Source organism: Macaca thibetana, chromosome 1 (assembly GCF_024542745.1).
Source record: "Macaca thibetana thibetana isolate TM-01 chromosome 1, ASM2454274v1, whole genome shotgun sequence".
In the NCBI taxonomy this organism is placed as follows: domain Eukaryota; kingdom Metazoa; phylum Chordata; class Mammalia; order Primates; family Cercopithecidae; genus Macaca; species Macaca thibetana.
In genome coordinates, this window is record NC_065578.1 from 120022585 (window position 1) to 120035930 (window position 13346).

The 13346-nt window shown below is 42.9% G+C and overlaps 1 protein-coding gene and 1 pseudogene across 2 annotated transcripts in view; both read right to left on the minus strand.

Annotated features, from left to right (window-relative positions):
- Positions 1-13346, minus strand: part of LOC126931509 (neuroblastoma breakpoint family member 3-like) — an 833099-nt pseudogene that overhangs the window by 345847 nt on the left and 473906 nt on the right. The gene's annotated exons all lie outside the window — the stretch shown is intronic.
- The window catches only part of RNF115 (ring finger protein 115), a 146153-nt gene that overhangs the window by 71016 nt on the left and 61791 nt on the right, over positions 1-13346 (minus strand). Inside the window, exon 2 of the mRNA XM_050751184.1 lies at positions 13118-13233. Coding sequence (XP_050607141.1) covers positions 13118-13219 — 102 coding nt within the window. The 5' untranslated portion in view covers positions 13220-13233. The remainder of the gene's footprint in view (positions 1-13117; positions 13234-13346) is intronic.

Consider the following 13346-nt stretch of genomic DNA (forward strand, 5'->3'; position numbering starts at 1 on the left):
TAATTCAAAACCAGCCTGGGCAACTAAGTGAGACCCCATCTCTACCAAAAAAAAAAAAAGGAAGAGGAAGAGGAAGAGGAAGAGGAAGAAGAGGAGGAGGAAGAAGAAGAAGAAGAAGAAGAAGAAGAAGAAGAAGAAGAAGAAGAAGAAGAAGAAGAAGAAGAAGAAGAAGAAGAAGGAGGCAGCTGTATTTGAGTTTTATTTATACATTTGCAAAGAAATGTTCACTGTACTGGTTTGCTTCTCCTGGTATTTAAGTTGCAAATACCCTTACAGCAGTCTATTCAGGCAACTGTTATGTCAAGCGAATCTGTCAGAAATGTTTTCTATTTATCCTTCATCTTACTGCAAGATAATTTTTTAAATTATATATGTAGGGCCGGGCGTGGTGGCTCACGCCTGTAACCCCAGTAGTTTGGGAGGCCGAGGTGGGCGGATCACTTGAGGCCAGGAGTTCGAGACCAGCCTGGCCAACATGGTGAAACCCTGTCTCTACAAAGAACAAATAATAATACAAAAAAAATTAGCCAGGTGTGGTGATGCACACTTGTAATCTCAGGTACTTGGAAGGCTAAGGCAGGAGCATTGCTTGAAGCACCCTGGAGGCAGAGGATGCCGTGAGCCAAGATCACGCCACTGCAGTGCAGCCTGGTTGACAGAGATTCTGTCTCAAAAATATATATATATACATATATATATATGTATGTATGTAGAAAAGTTGTATTACCTGTGGATTTCATTTCATTAAAGAGAGTACTTCAAAATACTTATAAAAAGAGGGCAATGGATCTGAGAGGTTTGAGAACTAACGGGCTAGAAGATCAGCATCACTGTAGGATGCCTGCAGGTCTCAGTTAATCCAGCAAAAGGTAAGAAAGAGCATGTAACTATAATTGTTTTTTCTTTTGAGAATGTAAATTCTAAGCATGGTGAAAGGTAAGCAAAATGAAACTTCTGGAAGATGGTACTATGGTTTAAAAGCCTATTCAAATCTATACAACATCAAAGTAAGCGGCAACGAGGTAAACATTACCTTGTCTACTAAGAAGTTTCCTGTGACACTTCCTCAAATTGTCAAGGAGAGAGATTAATCTGTCTTAACAGATTTTCAAGGAAGATAAAACTAACTGGTCTGGCCAGGCATGGTGGCTCACGCCTGTAATCCCAGCACTCTGGAAGGCCGAGGCAGGCAGATCACTTGAGGTCAGGAGTTTGAGACCAGCCTGGCCAACATGGTGAAACCCTGCCTTTACTAAAAATACAAAATTAGCCAGGTGTGGTGGTGCACACCCATAATCCCAGCTACTCGGGAGGCCAAGGCACCAGAATTGCTTGAACATGGGAGGCGGAGGTTGCAGTGAGCCAAGATCGCACCACTGCACTCCAGCCTGGGTGACAGAGTGAGGCTCTAGGTCTCAAAAAAAAAAAACTGGTCTGTTTTGGGGAAAGAGTCACCAACAGTCTACTTATCATATAAGAAAAGTATGCCTGGTTTAAAAATCACTAGAGCCAACTCACTTCTGTCTTTTTCTTCAAGAGATGGGGTTTTGCCATATCACCCAGGCTGGTCTCAAACTCCTGAGCTCAAGTGATCCACCCACCTCAGCCTCCCAAAGTGCTGGGATTACAGGCATGAGCCACCATACTTCTAACTGATATACATGCATCTGGGGACCTCTGAGAAACTCTGAACTGCAAACAATTGAAAAAAGAAATTTTTAAAAAAGAAAAATTTTTCAGCACCTAAACTTCTGTGTGAAACTACAACCACCACCAAAATGTTTCCAATACATTAATGGCCCTATTTCTCTGCAAATAAGGATTACTCATCATTCTTACACTGCCTTTCAATTAGGATTATACAGATACATTCCTTACAAGCTTTCAATACGTGCACCTAAGTATTATTTTACAGTGGGATATACTTAGGTAAAATGAGAGGGTCAGATGACTCAGTTAGAAGTCGCCTGAAGAATTTTAGAACAAAGATTAATAACTCCAATATACCCCCTCAACCAAGAATTTGAAGAAACTAAGAGGTTAAACACAAAATTTCCAGAGCTCATGAAACTTCTGAGAAGTGTAAGAGAAACACAGAAAGTAAAACTAAAAGTAAGGCTTGTTGTTTGTTTTCATTTTGTTTTCAAACTGGGATTTCCAGCTGTCTTACTAAATTACATGCAGTGTTACTATCTCAATTAATTCCCAACTGACAAAACATGTGGATAGTTTTCTTTTAGAAGTCACCCTTACAGTACGTAACTTGAGAGGAGTAATCCAATTCCTCTGGTTTCAGTAACTCCAACAGATATAGCTATAATGGAATCGCAGCCACTAACTGAGCCCTAGTTCCTGTTCTAAACAATCTCTCCCATCAGTGCTTTGCCTAAAATTATACGGTCTCAATTATCTTACTGAAAATTCACTGGGATCCCAAAATTAAAAATCAAACCTACACCAAAACAAACCTTAAACACCATTAGCACAAGATGACACTGACTATCCCTCTAGCTATCCCACGGTTTCTCAGCCTCAGTCCTCTTAACTTTTTGGGCCCAATATAATTCTTTGAGGGGGCTATCCTGTGCACTGTAGCATGCTCAGCAGCATCTCTGGCCTCTACCCACTGGACGACAGTAGCAGCCCTCCTCACAGCCCCCAGTTATGAAAATCAAAAATGTCTACAGGCTGGGTGTGGTGGCTCACGCCTACAATCCCAATACTTTGGGAGGCCCAAGCAGGACTGCTTGAGGCCAGGAGTTTGACATCAGCCTAGGCAACACAGTAAGACTCTGTCTCTACAAAAAATTAAAAAATTAGCCAGGTGTGGTGGTATGGTGGTACAGCTACTTGGGAGGCTGAGGTGGGAGGATTGCTTGAGCCCAGGAGGTAGAAGCTGCAGCAAGCCGGCGATCACACCACCGCACTCCAACCTGGGCAACAAAGTGAGAAAAAAAAATTGTCTACAGATTTTGCCAAATGTTCCCTGGGAAACAAAACTACCTGAAATTGAAAACCACTGCTCTAGGCTATCTCCTTTATTACTCATTAGGCTGTGAAGAGATCCAGCCTGGCCAACATGGTGAAACCCCCGTCTCTACTAAAAATACAAAAATTAGCTGGGCGCGGTGCCAGGTGCCTGTAATCCCAGCTACTTGGGAGGCTGAGGCAGGAGAATTGCTTGAAACTGTAAGGTGCAGGATGCAGTGAGCCGAGATCGCGCCACTGCACTCCAGCCAGGGTGAAAGAGGGAAACTCCATTTAAAAAAAAAAAAAAAAAAAAAAGGCAACTAAACATAAAGAAATACAAAGTGTTAGCACATCTAGTTGGTACTTCCCCCAAAAATACAAAAAAATTCATCTGCAGTGAGTTCAATTTTCAGATTTTTTTCTTCCTTATACTGAAAAAGTCCCACACAAATTTCCCCAATATATACATTTATATTTATCAGAATTTCAAGGATAAACTAGCCTCTACCTATAAGAATGCATATTTATTTCTAGATATTGCAGTGAATATATGTACTGACACTGTACATTCCAATTTCATATGGCAGCACCTGCATTTTGTACCACTGTAGCCTTTTAAAGACCTCAAAACACTGAAGTCATTACTTTTTAAATATAACTACTGGGTGTTCAACTCTTATCAATCATTCAATCAAAAAATATTTAATTAGCAACTGCTATATAACACCAGATAGATACCTCTCTGGGACCTTTCTAAGAATCGTGCAACTTAGAAAGGTCAGTGAGCTTAAAGGGTCACAAAGTCTTTAAGAAATCTGCTTTTTAGCTACTTTTATTATGGGTGGTTTGAACATTTTCCTGTATTAGAGTTATTACAAGTACAATTCAATGATGAATGCCTTCTGTAGCACCTGGTAGAGCCAAACTAGATAACATTACTTATTGATAAGGAAAACATTTTATTAGATCACAGAAGATGATAAAAGAAGAAGATAGAGGGAGAGAAGCCTACTACATAGTTTCTTCAGGTGGAGCCTGAAGGTGAGCAGGCCTTAACCTGATCTCTTCATCTGGATTTAGGAAGATACCCTGATCTCCATAAAATACTTAAAGAACCACCCTAGTCTCATCAGTACCAAAAGTAGGTTACTCTGCATATGATTTATCTCACCTGTTTAATGATGACTCTACCAAATTTAATCTCATAAGGTTACATTCCCTAACCTTGATTTAATGGGGAAAGACGGATGGTAGGGTGTAGGGACGGAATAACACCTTTACACTCCATGACACTGCCCTCTGTGGTGTACTACCCAGTCATTCATAATCAACGTAGCATACTAACTCCATTAGTCATGGCTTCACATTGTCTCTCAATAAGATAGGTCGAGTTTCTGCTATGGTTTTGAAAATAATACTCTGAAGTTACTTTAAGTATTTATTCTATCATCTGATGACCAAAAAATCTACAATGGCATTTTACCCAGTCCTACAGAAACTTGAAATCCTGAGGCTCCAGACTATAGAATCGAAATCTCTGATTTTAAAATCCAAGTTTAGTACTCACAAAATTCTACTAAAGTTATTTTCACTGTAAATAGGAAAACACTTTCAATAAGAAGAAGAAATTCCTAAACAATACTCACTTGGAATGGAGACTTTTTTTGAAGCCTAACAGAAAACAATGCCATGAAATATGTTTTCATAATTCCGTTCATGATTTCTCCTTATTTCTTAATATCTTCTTTCCAAATGAACCTTTTGTCCTCTTTTCGAATGGTTTTTTTTTTTTTTTTTTTTTTTTTTTTGAGACGGAGTCTCCCTCTTGTTGCGAGTACAATGGTGCGATCTCGGCTCACTGCAACCTCTGCCTCCTGGGTTTTCAAGCAATTCTCCTGCCTCAGTCTCCCGAGCCCAGCTTAAATCACTAAATTGTTTAGATTAGAGGCACCCACCACCACACGAGGCTAAGTTTTGTATTTTTAGTAGAGACGGGATTTCACCATGTTGGCCAGGCTGATCTCGAACTCCTGACCTCAGGTGATCTGCCCACTTTGGCCTCCCAAAATGCTGGGATTACAGGCGCTAGTCACCATGCCCTGCCCTCTTTTGTCCTCTTATCTGGGTAGATCCAACCCAAAGACACACAAAGCTAGAATTGATCAGGATTAGCAGTAAGGAGTGTTATTTTATCAAATTAAATGAATTCAGTCTACATGTGGCTTTAAAAAAAAAAAAGATGAAATAATAAAATAATAAAATTTTAAAAAGAAGAGTGATTAAACCTTGCAACCTCGTCCCACTGAACACAATCATGGCTCTGAAACAGTCCTTCCCATTGAATGGGTGAAGAAACCTAGTAATAGCTCATTAAAAGCTGATGTAAACTCAATATCCAGCCTCTGGTGTTCAGTGAGGACAGCACTCATAGGTGATGGGTTCTTTCTTTCTCTTTCTCTTTCTTTTCTTTTTTCTCTCCTCTCTCCCCTCTCTTCTCTCTCCTCCAGACCGGCTCTCTGCTGCCCAGGCTGGAGTACAGTGGCACAACCATAGCTCACTGTAACCTCAAATATCCTGGGCTCAAGCAATTCTTCCACCTCAGCCTCCCAAGTAGCTAGGACTATAAGCACATGCCACCATGCCCAGCTAAGTTTTATTTTTTATTTTTGTTGAGACAGGGTCTTGCTATGTTGTCCAGACTGGGAGAACATTTTAAACAAAGGGAGACAGAGGTCTAAAAATAGGTAACACATAGAATGGTGAGGTAAATGCTATGGCCAAGGCACAGGGCGTGTGGAGGAATGAGATGAGTTTTTGAAGCTGATTAGATTATATCATGGAGTCTTTTTCTTTTCTTTTTCTTTTTGAGATAAGCTCGCTCTGTCACCCAGACTGGAGTGTACTGGCACGATCACAGCTCACTGCAGCCTTGACCTCCCGGGCTTGAGCGATCTTCCCCACCTCAGCCTCCTGAGTAGCTAGGACCACAGGCACACACCACCACCCCTGGCTAATTTTTTTTATTTTTGTAGAGATAGGGTCTCACTTTGTTGCCCAGGCTAGTCCCAAACTCCAGGACTCAAGCAATCCTCTCCTGCCTTGGGTTCCCAAAGTGCTGGTATAACAGGTATGAGCCACAGCATGCCCCAGTTAAGTGATGGTTCTTGGTATCCAACTATCACAAGAGTCAGTACCTTCTTTGTTTACTTTGTTTTTATACAATTTATCCATATCTGATTTTGACTGGGGTATTAAGCCTTTTTATATATTGACTATAAATGGTTTTTAGGTTTTATGTCCTTCATTTTGCTCTTTGTTTTCTATACATCTTTCTTAGATTTTAGGTTTGGGGGTACATATGTACATTTGTTACATGGATAAACTACGTCACTGGAATTTGGTGTACAGATTTCGTCACCCAGCAACTGAGCATAGTACAAGAGTTTTTTGACTCTCATCCTCCTCTTACCCTCACCACCTCAAGTAAGCCCTCGTGTCCATGTTTGTGCCCATGTGTACTCAATGTTAGCTCCCACTTATAAGTGAGAACACGTGATACTTGGCTTTCTGTTCCTGCTTTAATTCACTTAGGATAATGACCTCCAGCTGCATCCATGTTGCTGCAAAGGTCACGATTTCGGTTTTTTTTTTTTTTTTTTAAATAGCTGCATAGTATCCCATGGTGTATGTGTACTACATTTTCTTTATTAAGTCCACCACTGATGGGCATCTAGGTTGATTCCATGTCTTTGCTCTTGTGAATAGTGCCACAATAAACATACAAGTGCATGTGCCTTTTTGGTAAAACAATTTATATTCCTTTAGGTATATAACCCAGTAACGGATTGCTGGGCAGAATGGTAGTTCTGTTTTAAGTTCTTTGGGAAATCAAACAGCCTTCCACAGTGGCTGAACTAATTTACATTCTCACCCGCAGTGTATAAGCATTCCCTTTACCCCACAACCTTGCCAACAACTGTTATTTTTGGCTTTCTAATAATAGCTATTCTGACTGGTGTAAGATGGCATCTCACTGTGGTTTTGGTTTGCATTTGTCTGATGATTATCGATGTTGAGCATTTTTTCATATGCTTATTGGGCCACATATATGTCTTCTTTTGAGAAGTGCGTAGACAAAAAAAACCAAAATCATACCAACCACACTCTTGGACCACAGCACAATTAAAATAGAAATCAATACTAAAAAGGTCTCTCAAAACTATACAATTACATGGAAATGAAACAACTTGCTCCCGAATGACTTTTGAGTAAAAATTGAAATTAAGGGAGAAATCAGAAAGTTCTCTGAAACTAATGAAAACACAGATACAGCATACCAGAATCACTAGGACACGGTTAAAGCAGTATTAAGAGGAAAGTTTATAGCACTAAACACTTACATCAAAAAGCTAGAAAGACCTCAAATTAACAACCTAACATCACATCTAGAGAAACTAGAAAAACAAGAACAAACCAATCCCAAAGCCAGCAGAATAACCAAAATCAGTGCTGAACTGAATGAAATTGAGATGCGAAAATCCATACAAATAAATGATAAATGAAACCAAAAGTTGGTTCTTTCAAAGAATAAACAAAACTGATAGATCCCTAGCTAGATTAATAAAGAAAAAGAGAGAAGATCTAAATAAACACAATAAGAAATGACAAAACTGACATTACCACCAATCCCACAGAAATACAAAAAACCCTCAGAGACTATTACAAACACCTCTATGCACACAAACTAGAAAACCTAAAATTCCAGATAAATTCCTGCAAACATACAACCCCACAAGACTGAACCAGGAAGAAACTGAAATTCTGAACAGACCAATGATGAGTTCCAAAATTGAATCAGTAATAAAAAACCTGGCCAGGGCCATGGCTCATGCCTACAATCCCAGCACTTTGGGAGAAAAAGGCAGGCAGATCACTTGAGCCCAGGAGAGACCAGTCTGGGCAACATGAAGAAACCTTATCTCTCAAAAACAAAACAAAACAAAACAAAAGAGAAAATGAGCCATGTGTGGTAGCACATACCTGTAGGCCCAGCTACTCAGGAAGGTAAGGTGGGAGGATCGCCTGAGTTTGGGAAGTCAAGGCTGCAGTGAGCCGTGATCATGCCACTGAACTCCAGTATGGGCAACACAGTGAGACCCTGTCTCAAAAAATAATGAAAAATAAAAACTTACCAACCAGAAAAGGCCCTGGACCAGATGGACTCACAGCCAAATTCTACCAGACACATGAAGAAGAGCTGGTACCAATTCTACTGAAATTATTCCAAAAAATCAAGGAGGGACTCTTCCCTAACCCATTCTACGAGGCCAGCAGCATTCTGATACCAAAACCTGGCAAAGACATAATGAAAAAAGAAAACTCCAGGCCGGGCGCGGTGGCTCAAGCCTGTAATCCCAGCACTTTGGGAGGCCGAGACGGGCGGATCACGAGGTCAGGAGATCGAGACCATCCTGGCTAACACGGTGAAACCCCGTCTCTACTAAAAAATACAAAAAACTAGCCGGGCAAGGTGGCGGGCGCCTGTAGTCCTAGCTACTCGGGAGGCTGAGGCAGGAGAATGGCGGGAACCCGGGAGGTGGAGCTTGCAGTGAGCTGAGATCTGGCCACAGCACTCCAGCCTGGGCGACAGAGCGAGACTCCGTCTCAAAAAAAAAAAAAAAAAAAAAAAAAAGAAAACTCCAGGCCAATATCCCTGATGAACACAGACACAAAAATCCTAAATAAAATACTAACAAACCAAACCAGCAGCACATTAAAAAGCTAACGCAGGCCAGTGTGGTGGCTCACATCTGTTATCTCAGCACTTTGGGGGGCCAAGTCAGGCAGATCACTTGAGGTCAGGATTTCAAGGCCAACCCGGCCAACATGGGGAAACCCCGTCTCTACTGAAAGTACAAAAATTAGCCAGGTCTAGTGGTGCAAACCTGTAATCCCAGGTACCTGGGAGGCTGAGGCACGAGAATCATCTGAACCCACAAGGCAGAGGTTGCAGTCAGCTGAGCTAGTTCCACTACACTCCAGCCTGGACGACAGAGCGAGACTCCGTCTCAAATAAATAAATAAATAAATAAATAAATAAAAAGCGGCCGGGCGCAGTGGCTCACGCCTGTAATCCCAGCATTTTGGGAGGCCGAGACTGGCGGATCACACGGTCAGGAGATTGAGACCATCCTGGCTAACACGGTGAAACCCCTTCGCTACTAAAAATACAAAAAATTAGCCAGGCGTGGTGGCAGGTGCCTGTAGTCCCAGCTACTCGGGAGGCTGAGGCAGGAGAATGGCGGGAACCCGGGAGGCGGAGCTTGCAGTGAGCCGAGATAGCGCCACTGCACTCCAGCCTGGGCGACAGAGCGAGACTCCGTCTCAAAAAAAAAAAAAAAAAAATCAAAAAAATTAAAAAGCGAATCCACCACAATCAAGTAGTCTTTACTCCTGGGGTACAAGGTTAGTTCAACATACATAAATCAATAAATGTGATTCATCACATAAACAGAATTAAAAACAAAAACCACGTATCAGGTCAGCCGCAATGGCTCATGCCTGTAACCCCAGCACTTTGGGAGGCTGAGGCAGGCAGATTGCTTAAGCCCAGGAATTTGAGACCAGCCAGGGCAACGTGGCAAAATCCCATCTCTACAAAAAAGAAAAAAAAATTAGCCGCGCATGGTGGAACCCACCTATCTACTAATACTCAGGAGGCTATAGTGGGAGGACAGATTAAGCCCACGAATTCAAGAACAGCCTGGGCAACAAGACAGAATAAATTCTGTCTCTATTTAAAAATAAAAAAGGAGGCTGGGTGCAATGGCTCACGCCTGTAATCCCACCACCTTGGGAGGCCGAGGTGGGCATATCACGAGGTCGAGATAGAGACCATCCTGGTCAACATGGTGAAACCTTGTCTCTACTAAAAATACAAAAATTAGCTGGGCATGGTGGCACGTGCCTGTAGTCTCCACTACTCGGGAGGCTGAGGCAGGAGAATTGCTTGAACCCAGGAGGCGGAGGTTGCAGTGAGCCGAGATCGCACCACTGCACTCCAGCCTGGTGACAGAGCAAGACTCCGTCTCAAAAAAAAAAAGAGAATATACTGTATAATTGAAAATTACTAAGACAGTAGATTTTAAGTGTTCTCACCACACAAAAATAAATATGTGAGGTAATGCTTGTTAAATAGCTTGATTTAACCATTCCGTGTATACATATATCAAATCATGCTGTACACTATAAAAAATACAGTATATAACTTTTAGTTGTGAAAAAAACATGATTTATTAAATGCTTCTCCCCTCTTCATCACCCTCCCCTTCCTTTTGCTACCTCACAGTCTTTGGAATTCTCAATCTGAAATGTACCTATCCCTCAAAACTCAATTTAAATCCCACTGGCCACATCAATGCTATGAAATTCCCCTCTCTGTATCCTAAAGCACACATCCTCACCCCTTTATGTTGTTACTTTTTCCATGTTTGCCTTGTTTTTCCCCAAAAGCTGTAAGATCCTTAAGGTCAGGAACCACATATCGCTCCATATCACCTCCAGGACACTCAGCAGAGAACCTTGGATACATTTAGAAAGAATCTGGTTATATTCAATTGTGTTAGGCCTCAATTTACAAATCAGACATGACAAATAACATATCAGACCAAAAAGATCAAGAAACTTCTCCAGGCATTAAGTAAGGCTTAGAAAAACACCTACTCAGCCTTTAAAAATATCCCTTTGAAATAAGGACTTAAAGGTGAGAAGAAAATATATAATCAATTGTGGAAATTTAGACTGTCTTCTCACTCTTGTTTTTTTTTTTTTTTTTTTTTTTTTTTTTGAGACAGGGTCTCACTCTGTTGCCCAGGCTGGAGTGCAATGGTGCAATCTCAGCTCATTGCAACTTCCGCCTCCTGGGGTCAGGCAATCCTCCTACCTCAGCCTCCTGAATAGCTGGGACTACAGGTGCATGCCACCACATACGGCAGATTTTTTTATTTTTTGGTACAGAAGGGGTTTCTCCATGTTGCCCAGGCTAGTCTCAAACTCCTGAGCTCAAGCAATCTGCCTGCCTTGGACTCCCAAAGTGTTGGGATTACAGGCGTGAGCCACCACGCCTGGCCAACTTCTCACTCTTAAAGGCAAAATAGTGAACAGCAACTTAAAGATCAAAAAAGCTAAGGTTGCAATATTCAACAAGGCATCACATTCAACAACATACCCCTGGTCGGTTACACACATACTGGCTGAATTCCAGACTCCCTCTCTATGGTAAAAGAGTTCTGCAGGCTCTGATGCTGGCTGGAAAAAAACTAGGCACCTGCTCTTCCCAGCACTGAAATATAGCCAAAAAAGAAAAAAAAAAAACCATGAACACACAGCAAAATCAGCAAGCAAAACTAGCATTTAGGCAGGGAGTGGTGGCTCACGCCTGTAATCTCAGCACTTTGGAAGCCCAAGTCGGGCAGATCACTTGAGGTCAAGGGTTCGAGACCAGCTTGGCCAACAAGGTGAAACTCTGTTTCTACTAAAAATACAAAAATTAGCCAGGGTGTGGTGGTCACGTGCCTATAGTCCCAGCTACCTGGAGGCTGAGGCAGGAGACTCGCTTGAACCCGGCTGGTGGAGGTTGCAGTCAGCCAAAATCATGCTCCTGGGTGATAGACGGAGACTGTCTCAAAGGGAGAAAAAAAAAAAAAAGGCTAAGTAGCATTTATATGAAACTATGACTCCGATGTTGGGGGTGAGGCAAGTAGAGAGGACAGAATATATCATAATGCCTTAAACAAAACTTTTGAGAGAGAGAAGACTATAAAACACCCTTTAAGCACTTACTCACTGGACTCCATTTGTTTCTAAGAAATAAGATATACAGACTCACTTTAGAAGGCTTCCTCCTACACTGTATCTGAGACACCATAAATATAAACATACATTATGTTGCCACTCTATGGTAAGGCTGAACCTGGACACTTCTAAGGAATGGAACAACCATGAAGACACTTGGCCAAAGATAGGACTGACATTCACCCTGGGGGAGCTCCTCGTAGTAGCTACAACCCAACCCAAAACAGCTTCTGGGTTTGTGATGCTGGTGCTGGCTAATAAGCTGCGTAAGTGTTGTTTGTTTTTTGTAGAGAGGAGTCTCACTGTGTTGCCCAGGCTGGTCTCAAACTCCTGGCCTCAAGCAATCCTCCTGCCTCGTCCTCCCAAAGTACTGGGATTACAGACCTGAGCCACCGCGCCTGACCTACAAAAGTGCTTTTTTCACAACCACGGCACTGCCTCTCAAGGAGCTAACAGTCTGGCAGAAACTCGTGAAAACCAATTTCATGTCGGAGGTAGCAACCCCAACATTCTATCCCGGCTCTTTTTCTTAAGTGAAGAAAGGGACAGGGCGGGGGGCGGAACAATGGTATTAAAGACACTAGCAACATGACAACCAAAATAAACGAAGTTGAAACAGTACGTCCTGCCTTCTTCCTAAAGCCATTTCCTTCAATAGTGATAGGAGTGCAGGCTGTCTGCAAGTCATTAGTACGCTGCTATTTTCACTTTCACAAGGACCCTGGAAACCTCTGAAGAGCAAAATCCTCCTTTTCGCCTCACAGATACCATCCAACCCCCTTTCTGTGCTTCCTTCCTTCCCCAGAGAAAACCGAATAGGGACAATCCTCAGCAATCCGCTATTTTGCTTCACTGACAAGGGAGGTGGCGGGGGCGGGGGGAGTGAAAAGTGGAAAAGAACGTAGAGGAAGGTGAGAAGACACAGCGGAAGGAGTATGGGGGGAGGTCATCGTGGGGAAAAGACCAGGTATAAAAGAATGCAAGAAAATTGAGGGGAGAGTTATCAGAGGGAAACTTGCTAAGAAAATAATAATAATAATAATAAGGACAGGAGAGGTAAAGAGGTGAGATCAGGTGAAGCAGCCCACGATGAATTAAGAGGTGGGCAGGAGGTACGGGGTCGCAGCCGTGACGCCCAGGGTCTAGGGCCAGTGGCTGGAAAAGTGGGCAGCAGGTATTCGGCAGACCGATGTCCTGGGAGTCAAGGGTGTGCGGAAAGCTCCAAACCCAGTTCCGGGACATCAGAGCCAGGAATCTATGAGGTTCCCAAGTACAGAGAACACGGGGCTCTTACCGGTAGTTTGGGGCTGACCTCGCCCTTGCAAAAGTGGCAGAAAAACCGGTGGGCGGCTACAGCGGCGCCCGAGTCCGCCCCGGCCGCCGAAGCCTCCGCCATTTTTGTCCTCCGCCGCGGCCGTCCGAGAGGGCAGCCGGCCCGTCCCTCGCCAGGCCGCTACCTCCCGGGCTGCAGTAGCCACCGCCGCCTCGGTGCGGCCCACCGCTTCAGAGCCCGCGTCGGTCAC